Source organism: Lissotriton helveticus, chromosome 6 (assembly GCF_964261635.1).
Source record: "Lissotriton helveticus chromosome 6, aLisHel1.1, whole genome shotgun sequence".
Taxonomy (NCBI): domain Eukaryota; kingdom Metazoa; phylum Chordata; class Amphibia; order Caudata; family Salamandridae; genus Lissotriton; species Lissotriton helveticus.
In genome coordinates, this window is record NC_136067.1 from 173,025,447 (window position 1) to 173,043,056 (window position 17,610).

The following is a 17,610-nucleotide window of genomic DNA, read 5'->3' on the forward strand; positions in this document are numbered from 1 at the left end:
TCACTTCTCAAATTCCATATTAAACTATACTAATATACTACCCAAATAACTGAATAACATATCCACTACTCAAATTACTTCATATTTTTTTTACTATACCAATTTTCAACAGTAATCCTTTATGGGTTCCGGAGTGGCGTGCTACTCGCCTGAAAAGCGAATCAACACCCATCAGGGGTAACAAGTGCTATATGATTGCAAATCTTTCTTCCCCTTTTATCCCTCACTCCAAGTAACTGACTAATATCCTCCACTGAAATTACTTCATATTTCACCATATTAATTCACCACTAATCCTTTGTAGGCTTCCTGAATAGCGTGAGTCAACAAGCGCTATATAAATACAAACCTTTGTCCTCCTCTATCCTTCTGCTATAATTCCAAACCCAAATAACTGACTGAGCTATCCACCACTTAAAATGTACTTGCATGTTTCACTATACTAATTCAACACTAATCCTCTATGGGTCCCGGAGTATCGTGCTACTCGCCGAAAAAGTGCTTCGACAGCTCGTCAGGGGTAGTAAGCACTATATAAATGCAATTACAGTACAAGTCAAACTGGTACTAAAAGGAGAGCACAATTGGAAAAGAAGAGGTTTGGTTACATGTATCCATTGCGAATGTTATCAATCATACCTTGCAGATACATCATACAGGCACCCAACAGCCGAGTATGTTCGCCACTTTATTAAATCCAGAAATAAACATACATCGGAGGGAGGGGGTATATTCACCTGTGATGCCACCTTGCTCTATTGGGTCAAGACACCACGGTTGTATCTGTGGGCTTTCAACTATCGACTGAATTTTTGGAAGTTGTAGTAAGCCATTAGGTATTAAAGTGCCAACACAAGCAACCCGCATTTGTAAACGTCAGTTTGCGTGCCTTAAAGTCAGACCTATTGGCTTTGCCAACGAAGGTTGTTCCTGCCACTGTCTTAATGGACTATAGGACCACGAGAATCAACAGCAGTGCCATGGTGCCAAAGATAGCAGCTGGCACCCTGCCATCGCCAATGACGTCTATGTGCAATGACTCTTACTATCTTTCCTGTGGTCCCACAGCAGCAGTTGTGCAATTTAATATTAAATCGCCTCCCCCACCTCCCCGTGAATGTACCTGCTCTTGGGCCGAGAACTACACTGGGTGTCAGAATTATCAGTTTCAATGCAAACTGTATTCTTTAAAGGACATATTAAGATTCTGAGAAGACAGAGCGCGCTCCTGCTTGCCAAGGCAATTCATAGCTTAAGAGCTTTTAAAGGGTCATATTACATGTGCCAGGAACCAATTTCACCTCTAAAAAGGCGCGGACGACAGTCAGCATGTATTAATGTCACATTACAATAAGCATCCGCTTTCAAAATGAGATCAAGGAGTGAAGCAACACAATTGAAGATAAAATTAAGCTCGTAAAGGTAATTGACAAGAATGCTTCATAACCGCTGCATTGAGAATATTGGGATGTTTCTGGGTAATACCAAGGCATACCGTTTCTTCCAGAGTACAATGTATTCTAAGGGTAATCTTAGCAACAAAATACAGAATATGGTTTCAATTTTTTGTTGAATTGCTCTCCGTGCTTTCTCTTTCATAAGTCGTGTCAAGTACCTTGGAAGCAAGCAGCCGTGTGACCTAGGTGGAAGTCCCTTAATCAGACATAAATTAGTGAATACGGAGGCAGAGTTAGCTGCTTCCTGCCTGTCCTACAGGAAGACCGGATGTGCCCCGGGAGGACAGCAACACGGGGCTTGCATACTGCGCTCCTGTGGCGAAGATGGTGCTGTCAGACTCGGATTTGGTCTCAGGATGCAGAACCTGGCAGCAAGAAACTAGCATTGTGGCGACAAACACACTTGGTATAGATCCCGGTGTTTGTTTATCCACCGGCCGCGTCCTAATTGGTTTAATTAGCAAAAAATGGGTACAAACTGTGCGCGTCATTGTGGTTTAACTTGTAGTTGAAGGTGCGAAAGAGCGGATTGAGAGATGTGAAGGCGAGGGTCCGAGTTTGCAGGATCCCAGGAGCGTGGCTCGTCAACAGTCACGGCAGAAACACTGGACTAACACCCCTTGGATATCTTGTTCTGATGCATGCTTTCAACAGCGTTTCCCTGTTTCTTCATAGTACTCGATAGGAAAATCTAGTTCCCTTTTTGGTCGCCATTGCAAAAGATTAAATACTAATAACCGCGAAAACCAAGCAACACTCCATAACCGAGAGCGAGGTATGGGTCAAGCGATAGAGCATAGCACCAGAACGGATTGTGGGGGTGAAAGAAATAATACCTGCATCGTAGTGGGAAGTGGGCTGCCATCATAATCCCAGAAATCCTTGGCCAGCAGAGCTAAGTCTGCAGTCAGTCTTGATGACTATCAGGTGCCAGTGTTACTGGGTAGCCCGTAGCTAAGATTTGAGGGAAATAGATCCAAAAAGAAGAGCTCCGGTCACTCAGAGGGTCTCCAAGGAAACGACTGAGAGTCTGGGAAGAGTGGTGGATATGGGTGAGTGAAAGCCAGAGCTCAGAAGTGTGCCACTTTGCAAAAAATCAAAAAACAAACACATATAAACCTGCACTTTGCTGAAGCACTGAACACGACAATCAGCGACAGGCAGGAGGTAGGTAGGGGGGACGATACAAGGAGGTTAAGTGAACTGCACGCAGCGACACAGACGCACTGAATCGGTTTGCAAACAAAAATTAGTTCAGGAAACACATGGGACAGTTAGAACTGGTGGAGTGAGATTGCACTTGGTGGCTGCTCTTGGAGAGGGATAAACACTGCCAGAGGCATAACCGATGCTGGAAATATACGATTATAAGAAGGTCCCATATATACGTGGCTTTTGTTGATTTGAAGGCAGCTTTTGACATGGTTCCGAGGGTAGCACTATGGAAGACATTAAATAACATGGGCGTCCCCGGAAACATCCTTCAAATTTTAATTAAACTCCACGAGAATAATTACGCACGAGTTAGATGGGGACCAAACAGAGAAGTCAGCGAGAAGATAAAAATAGCGAAAGGGGTAAGGCAAGGGTGCGTAATGGCACCTACCTTATTCTCCTTATACGTTAATGACATCCCAGACACTCTTTTGGGCTGCGAGCATGACTCTCCCAAATTGAGTGGGCAAGCCGTTCCGGCACTATTGTTTGCAGACGACACTATTTTAATTTCTCAGACACCCAGGGGGCTTCAAAATCTTTTAAATAAATTTAGTTTGTATTGTCACGACAAGGAATTAGAAATTAATTCCTCAAAAACAAAAGTTATGACAATTAACCCTCACAAGAGTTTTAGCAAAGTTTTTAAGATAAATAATGAACCTATTGAAGAAGTCCCCAATTTTAAATACCTGGGTATTATTTTAGATAGTAAAGTCACATGGAAAACACAATTGGAGAGCTCAAAATTAAGGTTGATTCAAAACCAGTGTCCGATTATAAAGAGGCATAAGAATAGCCACTTTAAAGCAGTCTCACCAGCCATTGAACTATTTAAGTATAAAGTGCAATCATCCTCACTTTATGGCGCGGATCTCTGGGCTTATGCTTCAAAGGATACTTTCCGAGTGAGGGAAAATTCCTTTATTAGACAACTTCTAGGGGTACCAGGGTCAACACCAATGACACCCGTATTATGGGACCTTAACTTTCGACGTACAGATGACTATGCTTCTCTTCGCCCGCTGCTCTATTGGGTCCGTTTATGGTCCATTGAGGAGCTGACTGATTATAGAGAAGCACTGAAAGAGATATTAACCATAAGGAATATTACGCATTTGCCATGGTTAGAGTACGTCAAAAAATGGCTAGAAAAACTAGCGTTAAGTGATTTTTGGTTTGACCCTGACTCTCTCACAAATAGCTCAAAAAGAATCTTGAAACAAAGGTACTGGGATTATATTAGAGATTCAGTGCTATCAAACCCCAGAACAGGGACTCTAACCTCAACATTTTTTGAATCTAAGGTGACAATGCAACTAGAGCCCCTCATGGATGAAATTTACCCTCCATTGGCCAAAAGCTTATACCTAAAGTTCCGGTATGGTATTTTGCAATTAAAAGAAAGGACATCTAGCTGGAACTGCAATAAGGGGTCGGTCGGGGCCGTTGGTTCCGATATATGTGAGCTTTGTGAGATGGGGCTGAAAGAGGATGTGTCCCATGTCTTGTTTATATGCCCAGCATATCTTAAAGCCAGGAAAAAATGGCTAAAGCCAATCTGTAAAAAGTTAGGCTTTCGTCAAATCAAGGTTGGATTAAGAATTTTCAAGGGAGACACTGCCCAACCAATTGTGTTCAGCCTGAGCCGTTTCCTCTTATGCGTGGCCTTGACTAGGAAAATGAAAGATCAAAAAACGTAAGGAAATAGGCTAGCTTTTTTTTTTCATGTTACTGAGTCATTTGTTAATTGCTAAAGTGCTGCCTGCTCTACTTTTCTGGTGTACTTTTTTTAAACAAAAACAGATGTTTAATTTATTGTTTTATTATTTTGTATATTTATTCAGTGTTCTTGTACATAGAGGGGCGAACTAAGATCAAGTCACCCCTAAGTGGAAAAAACTGGGAAATGAACTGAATTCTATGTATATATGCAAGGGAAGTGTGTTTATATTTTTAGCCACCCGCAACCTTTTTTTTAATATTTAAATTGTGATGTGATGTATTATGATTGAATATATTGTATCTTATAAGGTTTTTTAAACCGAATAAAGATTGAAATGAATGAATAACCGATGCATGCCATAAACCAACAGAATGATAGAAGAGTGACAATGGCGCCGGCAAGCCTTTAGGCAGTATGAAAGTTCATACAGTGAATACAGCATGTCTCAAAGACAGCACATGTGCGCTGCATTAAAAAAAAAAAAAAAAAAAAAAAAAAAAAAAAAAAACGACCTATAAATGGAATCATTGTATAACTCAAGTGGATCTAGTACAACAAGAATCAGCAATATGCGTAGTTCGGAAGACCTAATGATCTGTGGATGAAAGTAAAAAATAGAACAAATAACCTTTTGATTATAGCAGGGCTGCACAAGAGCCCTACTAGTCCGATACAAAACACTCAGAACTCCTAGTCTTCCATCAACTTTACTTCATAAAAGGACTCTGCAGTTCACTCCAGTTCCAAGCTTATCCTCCATACTTCAGTAAAAGCTCACCCACCTCTTGGGATGAGTTTACTGGGATAACTCCTGCCAGAGACACTTTATCAATTGAGGCAGGCTATGTTTGAAGGCATTTTATAATCTTAAGACTTACAGCCCATAAAGAGCCCCGTACTTTGATTTGTAGAACTACCCGGCACTTCAGACTTGCTGGTTCTGAAACACAACAAGATTTCCCCACATGGATCCTGAAAACTCCAAGCTTTAAGGGCACACCGGACAGGTGCATGGTCTCAATTTTTCACTTGTCTCATGCAACTCAAAATTCTGTTATTCAATCACTCCAGATTCTGTCAAGCTTCACCTGGCTTTTATTTCTTTTCATATGAGAAAAGGGAGGTTACACAGCTGAGTAGGCTCACCAGAGCTGATCAATTTCCAATCGCAGAATGCAGGAATATACAGTTACAATTCATGAAATAACTGAACAGTAAAAAGAAAGTCATCACCACCCCCTCGCCCCCCAAAAACCTCCCCATACAAATGTTATCAAGCACTAGATACACAACTAAATCCGCTAGTCTATATCATTAAGGGGGATTCGAGTAGATCTGTCCAATTCAATCTCCCCAAAACTGTTCTGAATATATTTTTTCTATTCTAGGTATCCCCCTGCTGGAGTTCAATTTATCAGTAAGTGAATAGGATTAGTAAAGTGCTGAATAGGTGTGATTAAATACTGCGCATAATAGAAACTAAATTTGTCGTAACAAGATCAAGCTTACATGAATATATAGTGTTTATTCTAAACGCAAACGGATTGATTTCTAAGAGTTTCTAGAAAGTTAACCACTGACTGGTTTGTTATCACAGAGAACAGGTCCAAAAGAACGCAAATAGTTATAAGGGCATCAGGACACATTCAATTCATTGATTTGCTAAGAGTTTATAATACCGAGATTATGTTGTCAAAGTTGAGCATGGAGTGAAGGATAAAGCGGAATCTTTCTGCCAGGTGAAACCAGGACAGGCGCAGTTGAAGGCTACAGAGGTCGGAGGCACTTTAACTTGGTCACTGATTTATCAGTGTAGCTGGCCTCGCCATTTCATTGAACATACTGTTCCAAACAGGTATGCAGGTGTACCATTTCTGAAACTTGAAAAGTTTCATTTTCTGCTGCACTTGAACTAAACTAGCACTTAGAAGTAGCAGAAGAGGGGTAGGATTGCTGTAGCTTTAGAACAGCAATCATGTTGGAGTGATGGCTCTTATTTACGCTTTTGGCAAGTGTTGCTGCGGTCATTTTATTAATCTTCAGTGTGGTTAATATTCATAATATGTTCACTAAACTAAGAAGTTGATTTAAGATAAATCTTTAAAAGTATCCTTTGTGTTCTAGTGTTGGCACAGAGCAGCAGGTGTAGTTCATGATCATCATTTAACAAGCATTTACAATGCAATAGGTCTCGCAGCATTAAAGTTTGAGTTATTGGCATTGTGTATGACAATGCCAATAGTCATAACTTTCGCAAATGTGACACCTATTGCATTTGTACTGCAATATGTGTTGAGAGTGAGTGAGTCAGTGAGTGAGAATGAGTGGGCGAGTCAGTCAGTGGGCGAGTCAGTCAGTGAGTGAGTCAGTTAGTTAGTGAGTGAGAGAGAGTGGGTGAGTCGGTCAGTGAGAGTCTGGACAGTGAATGAGTGAGTTAGTGGGAGAGTCAGTCAGTGAGAGTCTGGTAGTGACAGTGAGTGAGTGAGAGAATGGGAGAGTCTGTCATGATAGTGAGAGAATCAGTGGGAGTGAGAGTCAGTGTGAGTGAGAGTCAGTGTGAGTGAGAGTCAGTGTGAGTGAGAGTCAGTGTGAGTGAGAGTCAGTGTGAGAGAGTTAGTGTGAGTGAGTCAGTGAGAGTGAGAGTTTGTGAGAGTGTGAGAGAGGGAGAGTCTGTGAGAGTGTGATAGTTAGTGCGAGTAGTGTGCTGGGTGCAGGAAGGCTGACACATCCCACTCCTTCCCCCAGTAGGCCCCCAGAAAACACTTCAACAGAAAAGCAACAGGGTCACAGGAAAGGGCAGGAAACACACACACACCAAGGGTGTCCACGAGAGCCATGAAAACTTCTGCGAAGGCAGAGCCCTACGTAGAAATGCAGCGGCACAGAGTGCTTTTAACACTCCTCACCTCTCCTTCTTTCACATCTACCCTTCTACTGGTTTACTGTTTTCTTTATTTTTTAAACATCCCAAAGCACCAACAAAATTGACCCTCGCCCCGTTCTGCTCTAGGAGTGCCGTCTGCCCTTTGTGTCTGGAGTTCGGAGGGAGCCATCTGTGCCCCAGAGGACGGTCTCGTGAAGGAACAGTGACTGGGGACTTCCACGCAAACAGTGACCATGGGGAGCAGCAAATTAAGACGGGCAGAAAGGCAAAATCTTATATCCCTTAAATACAGAAATAAATGTTTATAGAGACGCTTTATTGTGATCATATCTATGAGAGAAAAATATGGACACAGTCGGAGTGCAAGCCTAAAATTAGCAGTCTGTCCTTCGTTGCAATCGAACCCTTTTTGCTGCGACGGGGAAATGCGCTTGTTTATTATGGACACAAGACGGCACACGGGTTTTTGCTCAGTGAGTATAAAGCCACAGAATTTAAATTTTACAACAGGGCAGTGGATGAGCTGAGACTTTTTTTCAATTGGAAGTGTGTTTATCATTAGTCTGAAGAGCAATAACCCCAACCCCCACTGCCAGGCATAGTGGGTGGGTCTCCGCGTTGCCATGTGAGTTCTTAGGAAAGTATGCCGATGTTCGGAAACATCAAAACGTTACAAGAAAAAAGCACACGTTTTTGAAGGAGCAGTAGTAGGGCTGAGAGAAGAGGAGGGTTGGGAAGACTCATTTTTATTAGTCATATCGTGCTTTGGGGAAGGAGTGCAAGGGTGGGGGTGAGGGGGCCTGCCGGAGACCGAAAGAGCAAAGGACATAAAACAAGTAACAACAGACAGAGATACACACAGGTAAGAGCGGCACACAAGCGGGTAAACAGAGACGCACAGACAACAAGAGGAGGGAGAGAGAAGAGAAACGAAGATAAGTGAGAGGGAGAGCAGCAAAGAGGTAGTGGAGAAACGGGGAGTAAACTGGTTGTAAAAAGAATAGAGTGAGGAGACGGGCGTTGAAGTTGGGCGGTTGTGAAGAGAAGTGTCTGGAAAGAATGTTAGTGGAATGGAGAAATGGATTTAACAAGACGGAGGGAAGAGAGGGGAGGGGGGAGGGGGGAGGAGAAATGCGACACGCAGGCAGGATGACTCAGGGGAGGGGGCGGAGCAGGGCAGAGCGGCATGTGGGTGTGAAGAACCGGGCCTTTGAAGTGAAGCTAAGCTTCACTTCAAAGGTGTCGGAGGAATGCGGGCGGCTGTGCACGCGCTTTTAAGCTCAATGCACATGCGCATTGAGCTTAAAAGTCACGGGCACTGCAAGGAATCGCCACGATTCCTTGCAAGTTAGATAAAGTGTAGATGAGCCCCTATAGTCTCGCTTGCTCGATGCGCATGCGCATCGACAGGCGAGACCTAAAAAGGGCATATTGCGGGAGTAGAATTGTCAAATTCTTGGCTGAACTAATATCTCCGGGGCAGCTTCTGATTTTGTACAACACTTCTTTCCGAAATCTGAGAAAACACAGCTTTCCGGTTAAGTCTTCTGCTCCGGTTCTCGGTTTCCCCCTTCGATGCAATGTGCGCAATGCCATGATACCACCCAGCAATAGCATACACTGCAAAATAATAAAATCCTGCCATCTAAACCTACAGCTGTGTCACCACTCATCCTGTTCGGTCTCTGCTGGTAACTGCTGCTTTGCAGGCTTGCACAAATTGCAAATATATTAATATTCCAGAGAGTGTGTGTGGTCTCGCTCCTTCATAAACATCCCAATTAATGCTGAAGTAAACATGATAGCTACAGTAGAGGATTTAGTTCTTAAAGCAACTTTTCGAAGTTTTGCTCCTCGGAGTCATTAATGGAATTGTGGGTGAAGCCTAAATTGTACAAAGTAATGCTGGGCACACAAGGTTTAGAAAGGGAACATTAGAACCATTTTACTTTAACAAAATATCTAAGTTTAACTGGGACAGGCCATTTCTATTTAGACAGTTATGATCTCCAAATATCCACGGCAGACTGTAGCTGGCTACGGTAACTCCAGCATCTTGGATGTGGCCATTCTTGATCCGCTCCGGCCCATCACTCACCCATCTTGGATAATGCAATAAGCATTTCACCCCTCGATCAGTATTGTGTGGCTTATTAGCTGCTGTTCCTCTTTCAGCATTTAGTATGAGTTCTTAGTCTGGCAGATTTTCAGAAATGGGCCTGTGCCTAACATCAGGGGAGGGGAGGAGTGAAATCCCACTGTGTTGCTGCAGCTACTTGCCTAGTAGCAATGCTAGGTCTACAAATGTATATTTCGGCCTCTAGATTATGGTCTGGGTATCAAGCCTAATACCCCCTGCTTTATGAATCCAGATTTTCTCACCATTTTGATATGAATTTCAATGATTTTCTCCTTAGTAGATTTCCTCAGAGAACAACTAGAGCATATTATTAAAGTCGGCATTCCCTACGCGACACCTACTGGAGGTTCCATTTGTCTTATGCAAGTACTGTACTGCAATAATCTTAAACAGGACTCCGATAATACTTTAGACAGATGCAGTGCAGCAAATCCCATCTCTTTCAGCTAGTTCACACTCCAGAGCCAAAGGCCACTTTCCAAGGAGGACCTCCAGGCTGCATTTGGACAGGTTTAGCCCAACATGTTCCCCATTTGCTTCCCTTCACTTAATATAAACCAATGTAAAACATCCCTTGAAAGGGGGGGGGGGGGAGATTCCTACTAGAAGCATCCCCAAGTCAGTCAAATTGCATTTAAGCTGGACCCAAAAAGAAACTCTCACTGGGACTGCAGGTATCACTGCCTCGTCAATGTCTGAATGGTTCTGGTGCCCGGGTCTTGTAAAGCTTACCCACCACTGAGCCAAATAGGGCTCGTAAGAGTGCGACTAGCTCAGTAGTATCAGCCACTTACAGTTGTCCTCTCCCCAGCGCTTTGGCCCAGTACCTCATTTGAGCCGGTGATTGCAGTGAGGCACACTGGCACTCGTTTGTGGACCAGCACTTCTTTGCCAACATTGTCGGAGAGCAAGAAAAGGAGAAAAAAACACAGGGGAAGTAAGGAAGAAGATAAATATGGAAAACAACTCCAGAAAGGGAGAAATGAGGAACCTGCAAGAGACAGATAAAAGTACAGGGTGTGTCTGGTGGTAGATTAAAGAGTTATAAGGTGGATTTAATACTATAAGCGTGGTCACCAGCATTTAATAGCACTAGCTGTAGGCTTCTGAGCAGAGATTTGGGCACTGGCACTCATTCTTTCCATATTCCTCACTGCTTAGGCTAAACAGTAGTTCTTTTCTCTACCTTCCAGCTAAAGCAGAGACACATGAGACTCTGCCACGGATGTCCCAGACAACCATTTGGTCACCTATTGAATTTGGGCCACCGAATAATGAATCAAATTTGCACTTTTCGATTTAACTTCTAAGATGCTGAATGACAAGTCCTTCTGCTCGGGTTTCAAAGTGTACTGCACCACACAGAAGGTAGAGCCTATGACAGAAAGCATTGAACATGCACAACTAACACAGTTTTGCTAATTTATCTTATTTGCACCTACATATCGCTTTCAAAAATTGTTACAGCAACATACTACTTTCTCACATAGGCACCCCTTTGAAAGAAAATAACCTGAAGAGCCAATGCCCGATAGTGCATATGTAGTTTTCTGCTCTTTCTATTTTTTTTTATAGAAATCCTGGTGGTATGTTTTGGGTGTTTTTAAACACAAAAAAGTTCCATACGGTTTGCCGGGGACCATAAATAATCACTTCGATTACCTGCAAACAGGAGAGGAAATAAACATGTCAAAGGGGGTGGAGGGATGGGCATGTCCCTGCATTTCTGTGGGCACCGGGGAGCCGATGCTGAGACACCGGCCTGCATCCCCAGTTCTGAGGTCGGCGTCTCCGATGATGGATTTTCTTTCCATGTTAAATGTCCAAGCCCATGCTGTGCGAGTCTCACAGCTGAACATTTCAACGTTCACCAACAGGCCTCTCTCCACTCTGTCATGAAGCCCCTGGAGTCTGTGACCACGCCCTGAAGCCCTGCACCGCACAGTGACACCTGAACGCAGATATTAATCATGCTAAAAACCCTCTTAATCTGGGAGAAGACCTGTCCCAGCCTCCACCTTCCGGGTTTCTGCCCTCAGCCAAGTCAGAGTTGCGTTCCTTGTTCAATAAGGACATCCTTTTTTTGCTGATCACTTCTAAAGACAGGAATAATTGTGCAGAGACTTTATGGCCTCCGGATCTGGAATTCACAGTGAGTTAGTTAGTGACAGGCTTTCAGTCCCCAGCAGCCTCCCCCTGGCGCCAAACAAGTTCCAAGCAGCAACTCTGGGGGAGATGGGAGCCCAGCCTGCTCCCACGGTCACTTACACCCCGGCCTGCTCCTCCTCAGGCTCCCACCTGTCCACTCCCTTTTCTTCCCCTACATTCCTTATCACACCCACTCAACCCCCTCGCCCCTCCGCCAAATAAAGCTGCCAACCCTTACTCCACACAGCTGATTCTACCCCTTTCCACGCCCGTGCCCTTTATTGCCACAGCTGCGGGGGGCCTCCTTTCCGCCACACTCACAGAATGGGCTGCTCTTGAAGCCCCTTAACATTTTATACCCGAACAAGGGAATTTTATAAAAAAAAGATTTAAAAAAAAAAAAAAGGTTTTAACTGCGTCTACTCCCTTTCACATTAAGTCCCCTGCGCATTTTATCCTTCCTGGCCCAACACTGCCCGCACTCCCGCCAGGTTAGCCCTGCCCCTTCCTACATGTTTAGCCTGTCCCTGCACTCTCATGTTAATGAATGTTTCATCAAACTCGCTGTACATCTCCAGGGAAGTCAAGGAATGTTTAAATTGCTATCTAAGCACCCCTTCCTGTGAGTCTGCAGTAATCGCCGCGTGGACAGAGGTTCCAGCCCGCTCATCAGAACTTGCTGCCCTCTGGAACCCAACCCCCACTACATATGAGCAATGCTTAGACGCGTGCGTTTCACAAGACATCAACTAGACATGATCTAAAGGAGCAAGAACGGCATTGTGTGCCAACATCAGTCCCTTTCTGACTACATGGCTGCCAAAATAGGAAAGACATGTGCTAGTGCCATTTTAATGCATTCACACCCCAAGCCCATCGCAATCTGTTGCAACCCACCCACTGAATCAACTAGTTCATTCTTACAAGCATCTGTTCACCATGCCCTCCATGGACACCACCATCAAGAAGCACACTCGCGAGATAGTGGAAATAAACATGCACTCGATTGCTTGCACAAAATCATAACAGGTACTACTAGGTGGCTCTTTCACAAAATCACATGCGTTCACCAGTTAGCTATACATCTGCTTTTCAGCCCGCTTCATCTAATCCACACAAAACAGAAAAAGGTTATGGAAAAGTATGTTCCAAATAGACATGGTGCACCATTGACAGCTCAAGAGGGTCTGGTGTCTAGATCTGTCCACAGCAGATGTCAAAATAAATTGCAATTGGACAACAAACTGCTATGTTGATCAACTTTAAGGGATAGCCTAATACTGACAGCATACGAATTTATGCTATATGAACATCACAAACCAACTACAAATCGGTAGTTCAGGGTAGGAGCTTTGTTCACCTCCTTTGATTACTGCAACGGGCTGGTGAAGTTCAAGGTTTGTTTTCTTTAACTTGCAAAACAGAACGCTGCTGCTACTCACCGTCCAGGTAGTGTTGATTTTGTTAATATAGTTGATCATATCATGAGACCAGGGAGCAGAGTATGGAACATTGCGCGCACTCGTGAGCACTGCCAGCAAACAAACAATCACCGGTTTCCACATCTCTGCAAACCTGAGAGGAACAAAAACCAAAAGAGAACAAAAATAAGTTACTTCATGCAGAGCCATAAAAGGTAAACAACTGAATTTTAGTTCCACTGAGCACTTCCACAAGTAGCAAAGCTCACATGCTCCGTAAGCAGGTTTGCCTAAAGTGGAGTGCAGGGAGTGAGGCGGTGCCTAGTCACAGTCAACTAGGTCGCCCACTATAAACAAGGTATAGGAAAATGAGGATTTTATCATCCCCTCTACAGAATGTTCTCCCACTGCTGGTGGGTTCTATGACCCAAGAGAACACTCAGCTAGCAGAGTTTCTCTGCGATGTACTTCAAGCCAGTGCAAAATCAAAGGATGCAGTTTAGCACCACACATGTACCTTTTACAAACACAAATACCAGCAATAACCAACTAACTGTGGCAGCAACAAGAGAACATTCACAGTATGTTTGCAACTTGAAGTCCCTGTTGACAATTTGTTTCATTTCAGGGCATCTTGTTTGTAGCACCTCAAAGAAGCACTGCAATGTACAGGAATAGATCCTCAATTCAATTTTGGAAGAGTTAAATGAATTTCATAGAAGAGTATGCAGGGCTCCAGTTAAAGCGATGACCGAACATGCGGGAATGACCAACCAAGCTATTTCTTGTACTTGTTCACTAGCATTCACAATTCTGACAATACTTTCCAAAGGTGTGTGTGTGTGTGTGTGTGTATATATACACATTTTTTTTTTTTAAGTACTACTGCACTACTCCACTTGCACTCCCCAGTGCAGACTGCTAACCCTGATAAATAGAACTTAAGGGCTGTTTAAGTTTTAGCATGATCCGAGCGCTAACCGCATAGATTTAGCAGGTGAGGTTGAAAGATGTCAGGAATAGGGATTTGGTACATTTGAGGAGCAGAATTTTTTGAGCCCTACTGCGCACCTACTCTACAAAATGTGGAGGACACTTCAGTCGTTTTAGAGCAGTGCCCCTACCGGTGACTACAGTTCTTAACGTTGTCCCAGATTGAGATTAGCGCTGACTGTGCTTCTTCCAGACTTGAATCCATTCAGAATGGAGGACACTAAACTATTTTGTTCGATTAATGTTGATATTTAGGTAAAGGGAGCCTTCCGACTAGTTGAACTAAAAAACGATCCTGTGTATCTACAATTTGAAACCAGAGGGGAAAGCGCAGAGATGTAGGAAATACCGGAGAAAGAGTGTGTGAGGGTTCAGAGGCGTGGGGAGGGAGGTTAGCTGGAGTAACTAACTAAATCTACTCGAGGGAGAGGTTAGCAAGAGCAAGGTCAAAAACTTTCCTTTAGAGAGGCATAAATATGGATGGTGAAAGCAAATTAATACAGAGAGTCTTGATAAGGGGGGTGGGGGGGAAAAGGCAGCATAGTAGCGATTTTAGGGGGCTAAATGTATGAAGGGAGGGGCAGCATGCGGATTAGGACATCCTCGTATACTGGAGTGTTCCCGTTTGCAAGAGTTGTAATGGTTTTTACCAAAGTTATGTTTTTGATTATATCTTGACCACAGGATAGGCTCAGCTGACACCCTGAAGCTTGAACCGAAATGACTACCACGCAGTCAGTGCAAGACTGGATGAGAGACTTAAGTTGTTTTAATGTTCAAGACTGGCCCACCCCCATGGCACTTACGACTTGGGTGCTTTTGTATCTTGTAGGTTCATCGAGATTCATACCTAGGTAGTAAAGCAAGATGGCGGCCGCTACTGCAGCCGTGTGAGGAGCTGCGCGTGTTTCCCTCGGAGATCTGTCCCGTCCTGGCGTGAGAGAGGTGCTCTGCCGCCGCTGCTGATTGCTTTGTGGAGCCGAGACGTGTGACGAAGCTTTTTTTGTGGCACCGAGGAGTAAGAAGAAACGAGAAGGGTCGGCCGACCCTCGTGTACACTGCTGAAGCCGCTGGTCCTGGCTACCGGACTGTGCTAACCGCCTTCCCTGCCGGCTGGTGGGAGGGCCTGAGTACTTTTCAAGCGCCCGCGGCGTTTCTCAACCGCGGCGCCCGTAGGATGAAATCAGCTGTGGACCGGGCGGACTGAGTCGCGGAAATCGCTGTGGAACTGCTGTGAGAGTGTTTGTAGCAACTCGGGACGCCTGCTGCTACATTGCGGACATTGTGGATACTTAGTTGCCAGTACCAATTCACGAAGGATTTGAAGGATTTGGACAATGGTTTTGGTTGTCGCGTGAACACGATTAAGGTGTATAACGACAGTATTTGCAACTCTAGCGGTCCGCAAGTGTTGCAACTTTCTTTCCTCTCGCTACATACCCATTCTTCTACAGTGAGGTACACACTTTTTTTTTGAATTTGCTATTCTGTGCTATACTGTCGAACTGGTTGCACGTAGTAAATACTTTTTGTGCAGTTAGCAAAGCCCAGTAAAAGTTTGTACTTTTTAGATTGCACTGGGAAAAGAAGATTTCTCTTGTATAGAAATATTCAACATGGCTCCCAAAGGCAGAGTTACTAAAAAGAATGCCTCTAACTTAGCCAATTCTGCAAATGCTTCGAGTACTGCAAATGCTCCAACAAGCACCACAGTAGCATATCTGGAACGTCGTAATTCACAGTCTAATGGGGTTGTAAAAGAGCCCACAATACCTGAGCTATTCAAGAAAAAACCTACGACTACCATTAATAAAAGCTCTACAACTGAAGCGACCCCTGCAAGGGCTACTGAATGCTCTAACCTTGATAAATCCAATGTGAACCAACCATCCAAAAATGATACTGGCTTAGCTGGAGCTAACTTCAACGTCAATGAAGATGGTGTAAGGGGGGGAAGGTAGCAACGATGACGCAGTATCAGAGCTTTGCCTTGCAGTAGAGGGAGTTAGAGTCTCACCCAGATCAAATGACCCACAACAACAACATGATGTAGAATCGGTAGAATCTGGGGGCCAATTCTTTTCTATGTCTGATCTATCTGTTGCTTCAGAAGGTGATATGGAGGAGGAACTCCTCAGCGAAGAAGAACACTCTCAGGTCAAAGATTGGGCGGAGGAGTGTAATCAAATTACAGAGGAAGATATGCTAGGCCCTGACTTCCTAACCAATGAAGGAGTCTCAAACACAGTTCGCAAGGTCATAGAGGGAAAATCTAAGGAGAAAATATTAGTTATGGACCAACCTCAATGGGACGGGGCCAGTGCTAATAATAATGAAGCGGTTGATGAAAACTCTGAAACTCCTGAGTTACTAGAAGAGTCTGAGGAGATTACTTTAAAATCTATATACAAGCTACAGGCCTCCATGTATCGTATGATACTAACTCATAGAGAAGAAACCAAGGCGGAAGGTCTTCGGACTCAGGGAGCAGTTCGAAAACTTCAAAATGTAGTACGACGCCTGGCTAAGTCTAGCACGGATACTAACGTGAGAGTGCAAGAGACGGAAACGCGTATTTCAGCAGTAGAAGATGAGTTAACGCTACATAAGAATTCAATCAAAGATCTGGATAGCACCAGGCAAGACGTGGACTGGAAGCTAATTGATTTAGAGAATCGTGCCCGACGTAACAATTTACGTGTCCTGGGAATTGGAGAAAAATCTGAAGGGAAAGACACTCGACGCTTTGTAATAGACTTGTTTGCTGATGCCTTTCAGGATCTCACTGGTTGGGATTGGGATAAGGAGATTATAAGAGCTCATCGATTTCCATTTAACCAAAAGACTGACCAGGAAGGCAGGAACAAATATCCAAGAGCTATTCTTATTTGTGTGCAGAATTATCTTCTCCGTGAGATTCTGTATGACTTAGCAAGACCTTCGAAACCCAGAAAAGGCTTGGGGCATGAATTTTTTGTGAGACCAGATTTCTGTGCTGCAACTGTCCAACAACGCTGGAGACTAAAACAACTGATGGCACCAATGCAAGCTAAGGGGGGTCAAACTTTCTTACTCAATCCTGCTAAACTTAAAGTTGTGCATAAAGGAAGAACTATATTTTTTGTATCAGAGATAAAGGCTCAACAATATCTAGAGACTATGTAGTAAAATGCTGTAGGAACAAAGCTATGTTTAATCGGTTGTGATTTAGCTACTCCAAACAGACAGATCTTCCTAGCAGTATTGGGTTTTGGTGCTTTTTTTTTTTTTTTTTTTTTTTTGGATTGCATTTCTTTAGGCTTCCTTAGGCTACTTTTATCAGGAGGGTCAGATCCGAGGGCAACTCACAGCTGATACTCACATACCATCAATGAGGGCATTAGCCCTTACGCTTCTGGTGGGGGGGTGGTGTGGGAAGGGAGGGGTGGGGGGAACAATGGGGTGGGAGGGTGGGAAGATTTTTTTTTTTTTGGGGTGCAAGGCTATACAGCTGGAATGTTTAGTTGACTTTTGTATAAGGCTTATTTTTGGCAGATATCGAATTATGGCAGATGTTGCTCATATGTTTATGTTTAGCTTAGTTTATTCAAAAATATTTTATAATGGCTAAATTGTCAATATATTCC

General features: G+C 43.7%; 1 protein-coding gene across 1 annotated transcript in view; it reads right to left on the minus strand.

The window, feature by feature from the left end:
- Positions 1 to 17,610, minus strand: part of CTSB (cathepsin B) — an 82,083-nt gene that overhangs the window by 45,552 nt on the left and 18,921 nt on the right. The window contains exon 2 of the mRNA XM_078647582.1: positions 13,013 to 13,145. Coding sequence (XP_078503708.1) covers positions 13,013 to 13,135 — 123 coding nt within the window. The 5' untranslated portion in view covers positions 13,136 to 13,145. The remainder of the gene's footprint in view (positions 1 to 13,012; positions 13,146 to 17,610) is intronic.